Source organism: Pseudorasbora parva, chromosome 6 (assembly GCF_024679245.1).
Source record: "Pseudorasbora parva isolate DD20220531a chromosome 6, ASM2467924v1, whole genome shotgun sequence".
NCBI classification, from domain to species: domain Eukaryota; kingdom Metazoa; phylum Chordata; class Actinopteri; order Cypriniformes; family Gobionidae; genus Pseudorasbora; species Pseudorasbora parva.
The window spans coordinates 21,927,071-21,936,839 of NC_090177.1; the positions used below are offsets into that span (position 1 = coordinate 21,927,071).

At 36.4% G+C, this 9,769-nt stretch overlaps 1 protein-coding gene across 1 annotated transcript; it reads left to right on the top strand.

Annotated features, from left to right (window-relative positions):
* The first annotated feature begins 4,600 nt into the window (after window positions 1–4,600).
* On the top strand, window positions 4,601–9,754 carry LOC137078675 (succinate dehydrogenase [ubiquinone] iron-sulfur subunit, mitochondrial-like). Its single transcript, XM_067446203.1, has 8 exons — window positions 4,601–4,774; window positions 5,483–5,616; window positions 6,178–6,263; window positions 6,412–6,548; window positions 8,061–8,177; window positions 8,274–8,375; window positions 8,479–8,601; window positions 9,424–9,754. Exons 1-8 carry the CDS (start codon window positions 4,712–4,714, stop codon window positions 9,502–9,504), a joined length of 843 nt encoding a protein of 280 aa, XP_067302304.1. The 5' UTR covers window positions 4,601–4,711; the 3' UTR covers window positions 9,505–9,754.
* The last annotated feature ends 15 nt before the right edge of the window (window positions 9,755–9,769 follow it).

Here is a 9,769-nt window from a genome sequence, read left to right on the forward strand (position 1 = left end):
CCCCTAGTTTTGGGATGTGTCATTTCTCAACGACTGAAGGTGTACATGCATGGGACAATCAAAACACCCACGCTGTCCATTCCCAATATAAAAACAAAACAGTTTTAACATTTACGATATGTGCTCATATTCATACAATAGTAAAATGTCAAACTAAATATTGTATGGCAGACAAATCCCGTGGATGAAACTCAAGAAAACTGCTGAGTTTAATGGAGATATAATGCTATATTGGTGAAAAAAAATGTACCATGACAAAATAACAGATACATTTTATGAACAACTGATATAAATTAAGGCTAAATAAAACCAAACACCATATAGAATAAACACAATCTTCTGAATATGCAGCCACCTAGAAAACATAAAACAAACATTTTATATATATATATATATATATATATATATATATATATATATATATATATATATATATATATATATTTTTTTTTTTTTTTAAATAAGTATTAGCAAGGCTGTATTTACTTCATAAATGCAGTAAACAGTAATATTGTGAAATATTATATTCAGTCTTCAGTTTCACAAGATCCTTCACAAATCATTGAAATACTTATTTGGTGCTTTTTTTTTTTTTTTACTTTTTATTCACCAGAATTCACACAAAAAATATTCAGGAATAAATTGCATTTTAAATATTAAAATAGAAATCAGTTATTTTAAATTGTAATAATATTATTAACAAATCATTTTAAACAATCAATCATTCCAAAATATTGACTGGTATAGTGTGACTCCCCATGAGGAAACAATCTTATAAATCATACTTAGTGGTGTTTTTAAAAAATGTAAAAATGCAGAAGGTTTCTTGTGATGGGTAGATTTAGGGGTAGAGAGAGAATACAGTTTGTACAGTATAAAAACCATTACGCCTATGGAATGTCCCTATAAAACATGGAAAAACAATGTATGTGTGTGTGTGTATTTGTGGCCTGGTAAACCCTACGTTATGGGGACAAAATGTCCCCACAAAGATGGCAATATCCGAAATCCTTGTCCTTGTGGGGACATGTTTTGGTCTCCATGAGGAAAACATCTTATAAATCATACTAAGTGATTTTTTTGAAAATGTAAAAATGCAGACGGTTTCCTGTGATGGGTAGGTTTAGGGGCAGGGGCAGGGGGATAGAAAACAGTTTGTACAGTATAAAAACCATTACGCCTATGGAATGTCCCCATAAAATATGAAAACACAACGTTTGTGTGTGTGTGTGACAGTGATTAACACCAACTAACATTAAACCATGTAAATCTGCTCCATTATGGGTGAGAAATAACATATCTAAATTGTTTAACTTGATTGTCGAATATTTAAATGACAGATTTAAATAAAATCCACTGTCTCATAAGAAAGGGATTTGTTAAAAGCTCTTCTGGCAGAAGTGGGACTCACTTGACAGATAAATGTAGGATACTTCACTTGAGGCCTGAATATGATTGCTTTTGATCCAGGAGTCACTGCAGATCTCTGGGTGGAAATGAGACAAGGTCGATGAACACTATCCCAGTTTTACCTCGAAGGGATGTTCAGATGCTTTTTCGTCCGTAATTCTTGATGTCTCTCATACAAACAAGGAAAATCCCACTCAAGATCCATTCACATCCTGGGAACTATAGATGAAAACAGGTAAGCTGGTTTTCTGCTGCTATATGCATTTATCTTAAAATGCTGTCAAAAGTGTTTTAAAACGCTATCCACTCTGTTTTCTTTCCTAAAGTGATGAGTATATGAAGAATATATACCTTTGCATTTTGCTTATTTGGCTGTGAATCAGCTAAATGTTATAGAGCAAAAACCTGAATAATTTTAAGTTTTCAGATGAATTCAACAACAAAATACTATAAGATAAAATTAACAACATAGGGCTTAATCAGATATGGATATTTGTTTTAAGATTTTAGGTCCTGTAGTATTCTCTAAACTTAAAAGTTCACCCAAAAATGACAAAATGTCTGTTATTATTTACTCATATTTGTCATTCCAAACCTGTATGTCTTTTATGAAAGTCAGTGGATGTTCAAAACAACACTGGAGCCCACTGACATTCATTATATGGGAAAACAACAACAAAACAAAACACACATCACACAAGGCAAAAATCCCAAAATATATTCACAATATCTTGGTGTGAACAAAAGGTTATGACTGGGTTTTAATTTCTGAATCATGAAGAATAAAGTTGTCAGACATTTCATAATATGGAGAAACATGAAGGGTATGGTAAATTCCTGCTAGTTCTCTATTTTTAATTTGGTTCAAGGCTGCTTGCAGTAAGGAGAGGCCCTTGCAACATATGTATGTTTTTATATGGATTTCCGTTTACTCTATCAGCCTCTTTTAAAGTTTCTTTGTTCATGGGGGATCGCATGATGAAATGTTGCATGTCAAAGGAGACCTATTATGAAAATTTCCCTTTTTAGAACACAGATGTGTCTCCATATAGTGTGTGTAAACAACCATAATGGTAAAATTCTACCCAATACTTATTTTATAATCTCCATCATCATTATCAATCACTCATAATGCACATATTAGGGGAACCCCGCCGCCCCCATGTTGATGATCAGCTCTTTTAGCATAGACACACCCCTGAGTGAGAAGCACAGAGGCCATTTCTTTTCACTCACTGTATCAGGCATAATAGCATGGAGCAGCAGCTCATTTGCATTTTAAAGGGGGGGTGAAACACTCAGTTTCAGTCAGTGTCATGTCAATCTTGAGTACCTATAGAGTAGCATTGCATCCTGCATATCTCCGAAAAGTCTTTATTTTTTTAATAATTATATAAGAAAGATGCGCTGTTCCGAGTCTTTCCGAAAAAAGCCGAGCGGGTGGGGGCGTGTCGTGTGAGCGGAGCTAAATAATGACGTGTGCTCGCTGCTGCTATTGTGTTGAGTCGAGTGCGTCGTAAAGCTGTGTCATCCCTAACAGTGGGAAAAAACTTTATTCAAAATAAAAATATGGCTTTTAATCAGATACAGCCATACATCTATGATCCGGAATCAGACCCAGAGGCTGCAGTTGAACAGGAGCAGCAGCAAAAACGACTAGAGCAGGACGTCTCTATGTGGTACAAGTTATACACTAACTATATAATATGCTTAGCGGCTTGTGTTATTTACATATTTATACTTGAATTATATCGTCGTATTTTTGTCTTTGAAGGTGTACATGTGGGAAGTGCAGTTGTGCATGTGTGTTTGTGTGTTTACGCGTGGTTTGTGTAGACAGTAAGCGGACTGGTTTTGCACGGCAGGTTAAGTTAGTGTTTACATAGAAAGACACGGAATAGTAGCGCATTTGAATGAAGAAGCGTGCTTATTTAGTTCAACATATTTCCCCCCTCTTTGTGTATTGTTGTTTGGAGTGCTTTTACAATACACAAACATAAAGTTACACATATAGTGGCCAGCTAAACAAATGTACACGCACTACACATCGCATGCTCCATTGATCAATTAACTATACGTGATCATGTTTGGGCTACTTGATGAGAATAGGCAAAAACACAGACATTTGAATCAGTCTTACTCACAGCCTGCGGTTCTAACGTTGGGACTGCTCCATCATTCAGCATTAGGCGATCGGAAAATCCGGCGTCGAGCTGGGCCTTGTTTATGAAACAGTCGGCACCGAAATGCAGCGAACAGATATAAACATTCGCGCAACTCAGTTGCTGATCCGGAAAAGCAAATTACATCCACTGTTGCCTTAACGCGGGGTTTTTGGGGAATCTGTGCAGGACTGTCTTGGTCTGGCAACCAAAAACGCACTTTTTTGGTGACATTGTTATGTGCACATCACCTGTGCAGCAGCCTACGAGCCAGCGCTTTGATGGGCGTAGCCTGTTACTTTCGCTCTCTCCCTCTCTCTCACGCGCTTCCGGTAGAATTGTCCGTAAGGCCCATACAAGGAAATTCCGCCCTCATTAACGTCAAAGGGGACGCATGATCTCAAAAAACTTGCCGAAACTTATGACTAACCGGAAGTAGTATTTTTGACAAAGAAATACTCCCATCAAACGTCCACCTTAACTTTTGAAACTTTGTCTATGTTTAGTATGGGATTCCAAGTCTTTAACAGTGTAAAAAGATCAGTATGCATGAAACAGCATTTCACCCCCCCTTTAAGGGACACACACAAAAATGGTGCGTTTTTGCTTACACCCTTACACATAAGGGCAAATTTGATGATGTGTGGGGTATTTTGAGCTAAAACTTCACATACACCTGAGATGGATATTAGGCTACATATTGTGAAAAGACACATAATATGAAAAATATTACTTTAAAAATATACTTTAAAGAAATTAAAAACCATAAAGTGTTCTCTTATATGGAGGCAATTATTCTGTGGCAGAAGCTTTTTTAAATTAGTCAGAATTTAGTTTCTAGGCATGCACTTATATTATCATGGAACCACATACCAATAAAGAACCTTTATTTTTAAGAGTGTGGAGCTAATAGAATATCATTCAAATCCCCATGACTTTTTAATTTAAAATTCTATTAATGTCCATGGAAACCACAATGTTTCCACATTATTTCCAAACTATGACTGGGATTACTGACGACGCTTGACGCCCATCCACGCTCACGCTGGCATTAGGAGGAGGAGCAGAGGGCACCTTGCATTTGAAACGGTTCAAGTCACAAAACTCCTTCATAACCAATAACAGCACTGAGGTGGAAGATGTTCACGTGCAATTCTCTTACACGCAGCTCTCTTGCTTTTCGCAACTGTAGGACGTTGGTGGTAAGTGTTTTTTTTTTTTTTTTACCTACGAGTTCTGACCTGTCCGCATCTTAAAAAGAAGTGCGTGTACGATGTGTATGTGTGATGTGCGAGACCATCGTGCTTTAAAGAGAACGTTTCAAGTTCGACATGTGTATTGGGCTGAGCTGGTTAGCTGACAGGTCCAGCGATAACCTGTGTATGTTAGGCTACTTAACCACTATTGTGCGCAGCATATTAAAACGTCGTCTTCAGTTGGGTTTCTTCTCTTTTCTGATATGTAGGCTAACTTTATTCTAATTAAACTGATCTTGGAATCATGGAGGACTGATATTGAAAGCTATACACTACAATAAATTCCGATAAATTCCAACGTGAGTTACAGAGTGATAGGGTATAACTCTCTTGCGCACTTACTTATCTTTTATACCTAGAGGTGGCGCTGTGAAGCTCTGCTTAATTATGACAGAGGCTTCAAGCTCCTATAATATAATAATTATAATAAAATATAACAATATAGGCTATATTAATATATTTTACACGCTCTTCAAATCCATGAAAATAAAAAAGTAATGTAGCCTACTTGTATATGATATTTTAATTTTACTTAATATAATTAAAACAGGGACGCTATCTTTTATTTGTTTGTGTAATAATGTCATTAAACTCATATCATTTTAGTATCACCGATTTTATAGTGATTCTAATGTGTCCTCCTTTCTAACCCAGCTGGTGCGATATGCCCAGACAGCAGCTGCCCCTGCCCCTGAGCCAAAAATAAAGAAATTTCAGATTTACAGATGGGACCCTGACACACCTGGTGACAAGCCCCGCATGCAAACCTATATGGTTGATTTGAACACGTACGTATACCAGTATTTACACAAATGATAGACATTAAGTACAAATGTTGCACTACATGGTTTACTCATCCTCAAGCCGTCCTATGTGTATATGACTTTCTTCTTTCTGGCAGTGACGGTGTCCATTGAGTTTGAAGCTCAAAAAAGTGCCCCAGCCCCAGCCCCATAAACATACTCCACATGGCTCCGGGAGGTTAATAAAGGCTTTCTAAAGTGAATTGATGGGGTTTTGTTCAAGTCCAATTGTTTCAAAGCAACGTTAACAGGAAAATAATGCAACAGAATTTGATTCGGCTGAACGGCCACTCTGGTGAAAACGTTGATGTTATCCAGTTAATTTCAAACATCATATAGTGACTATGCGGACAGATCGGTAATATAGTTGAAATTTAGGTGTCCCCAACTGAGCAAGTTAAAAGCCAAAGGCGACGGTGGCAAGGAACCAAAACTCTTCAGTGCCATAATGGAGAAAAAAACCTTGGGAGAAACTAGACTCAGTTGGGGTCTAGTTCATTTTTAAATAATGAAATATCACAATTTTCTAAACATTTTTCATCCTAGATGTGGTCCAATGATTCTTGATGCCCTCATCAAAATTAAAAATGAAATGGACCCGACACTCACCTTCAGACGCTCATGTAGAGAGGGTAAAGAAATTAATAAAGAAATACATTTAAATAGAAAGAAAATATGTATTTTTTAAAAGTAATCAACTTAATAAACATAACTATGCCTTATTAATGTTGCATTATGTGAGAATACTTGTTTGTAATTTCTCGGTATATAATTTTACAGGTATCTGTGGCTCATGTGCTATGAACATCAATGGGGGCAACACTTTAGCCTGTATAGACAAAACCGATACAAATACCAGCAAAGTGACAAAGATTTACCCTCTCCCTCACATGTATGTTGTGAAAGATCTTGTCCCTGTGAGTAAACCACTGTTAACTGAATATCCATCTTTATCTTTAAAGGGTTAGTTCACCCAAAAATGTAAATTATGTCATTAATGACTCACGCTAATGTTGTTCCACACTCGTAAGACCTCCGTTCATCTTCAGAACACAGTTTAAGATATTTTATATTTAGTCCGACAGCGTTTGCAAGTGTATGCACACTATACTGTCCATGCCCAGAAAGGGAATAAAAACATCATCAAAGTAGTCCATATGTGACATCAGTTAGTTAATTAGAATCTCTTAAGGCATCGGAAATACATTTTTGTCCAAAAATAACAAAAACTATGAATTTATTCAGCATTATCTTCTCTTCCGAATGGTTATTCCAAAGATTCGAACGGTTATGAATCAGCGTATTGATTCAGAAGTTGGATTATCAATGTCACGTGATTTCAGCAGTTTGGCAGTTTGACACGCGATCCGAATCATGAATCAATACACTGATTCATAACCGTTCGAATCTTTGTTTGAGGATTGAAAACAAACACGGACAAGAAGACAATGCTGAATAGTAGTTTTTGTTATTTGTGGACCAAAATGTATTTTCGATGCTTCGAGAGATTCTAATTAACCAACTGATGTCACATATGGACTACTTTGATGATGTTTTTTATTACTTTTCTGGAAATGGACAGTATAGTGTGCATACATTTTCATTGGAGGAAAAGAAAAGCTTTCGGACTAAATATAAAATATCTTAAACTGTGTTCCGAAGATGGAGGTCTTAAGGGCGTGGAACGACATTACGGTGAGTCATTAATGACATAAGTTTCATTTTTGGGGGAACTAACCCTTTAAAGCTGCAGTCTGTAAGTTTTACCTCTCTGTCGCCATCTTTTTGATCTCTAAAATTGCAGAACATTTGTGGAGTTATCTTCTTTATGAGGATTGTGCATCGGCACGGCTTCTCAGAGCGGAAGAATCTAATGTTTTGAGAATCTAATGGGTTGTCTATCAACGCACTAAGGATTGTCGTTTTGAACATTCTGGATTACAATCCGCAACATGACAAGTTTAATTACATTCCAGCTGCTGTAAGAAGAGGCCACAAACGATCCGCCACCTGCAGCATCCACACAGGCAATATAGCTTACTAGCCAGGACTCCCTTATGTATACAGACGTGACGTAATGATGCAAGGACGAACTGCAGAAGCTCGTATTTCCTGCGGAAAGCTATCAGTACCACTCAAATTATAACACATTATCACAAGCTTATCATTGATTACAAGCTTATCAATATTACAAGGTTATTATTGTAAACACTGGCTGGTTATATACTTCATTATATAAATACTGTATATAATTTTGAGTTTTAACCATCAAAAAAAAAAAAAGTCACAGACTGCAGCTTTAAATCTGTCAAATATAATGCGAATTAACAATGTTGCTATAATCTGGTATGTTTCCATTTTGTATTTTGTCCCTATTAAATAAACAAAAAAAGAGAAAGTACCTGTGATTGTGTAAACTGTTGTTCTAGGATATGAACAACTTTTATGCTCAGTACAAGTCCATCGAGCCCTATCTAAAGAAGAAGGATGAGTCAAAGCAGGGAAAAGAGCAGTACCTCCAGACAATCGAAGACCGTCAAAAGCTGGTTCGAAGTCTTCTGCTGAATATTCCTGCTGGTTCTGTCAGTGTGAGGGGTAATTTTTGACCTTTGCTAATGCACATCTCTTCTCCTTGCTCATAGGATGGCCTGTATGAATGCATTCTGTGTGCTTGCTGCAGCACTAGTTGTCCTAGTTACTGGTGGAATGGAGACAAGTACCTTGGTCCAGCTGTGCTCATGCAGGTATTAGATTTTTCTCTTCAGAATGTTTCTTATATGAACAATTATTATGTTATTTACTTTTTAAACACTGGAGAAACTCGCTGTTTTGTATTGAATTCCGCAGGCATATAGGTGGATGATTGATTCTCGTGATGACTTTGCAGAAGAGCGTCTGTCCAAATTACAGGACCCTTTCTCCCTCTACCGCTGTCACACAATAATGAATTGTACAAAGGCATGTCCCAAGGTAGGCCATCTTCTCATCTGTCATTGGACATTAAAGGAGTGGTTCACTTTAAAAAGAAAATTACCCCATGATTTACTTACCCTCAAGCTGTCCTAGGTGTATATGACTTTCTTCTGTCTGAAGACTACAATCAGCGTTATATTAATAAATATCATGATGCTTCCAAGTTATTTAATGGTAGTGATGACGTCCATTGAGTTTGAAGCTCATCCATCATAAGCATATGGGGTTTAATAAAGGCCTTGTACAAAAAAAATCTCCATATTTAAAACTTTATAAAGTAAAATATCAAGTTTCCTTTAGACTGCCTTCCGTATTCAATTTATGAAAAAAAGCATAACTGCCGCGGCATACGACATCGGACATAGCGTAAGCTTTTTGAACTGCGAGAGGTGTTACACTTTCTGTGCGTTGAATATGTAAGGCAGAAGTTTTACAAATTTATATTTTTCTTACAAAACTCCATCGCTTTGCTTCAGAAGGCCTTTATTAACCACCCGGAGCTATGTGGAGTATGTTTATGATGAATAGATGCACTTTTTTGAGCTTCAAACTCGTGAGCCCTATTCACTGCCATTTATAAAGCTTAGAAACGTCAGGATATTTATTAATATAACTGATTGTATTCATCAGACAGAAAATAAATCCACCTAGGATGGCTTGAGAGTGAGTGAATCATGGGGTATTTTTCATTCTCAAGTGAAAAAATGAAATGAAAAGTTTTATACTTCAAGTAAATGTTTGTTTGCAACTTCTTGTTTTAAGTGTCTCCCATTTGTTACTGTATTTCATTTAATCTGTTTTGACATCTTGCCTATTTAGGGACTCAATCCCGGAAAGGCCATAGCAGAGGTTAAGAAAATGATGGCGACTTACAAAGAAAAGAGATTGTCGGCCACCTGACTTGTACATTCGGAAATATAATGTATTTAATGATTTTAATTATTGTGAGATATGGGATATTTAATTTTTACTTTGTTTGATAGTGGAGACCTATAGTTACTGCTAATGTAAAACAAATCTATAACAGGGCTTGCTTTTTATTTGTTTTAACTGGATTGAGGTTATACTGTATACATGAGTATAACCAGAGTATAATAAGTTATACTGTAATGAGAATGTCAGAATAAAATTTAACATGTAACAAATTGTCTGTTCTGTCTGCGTG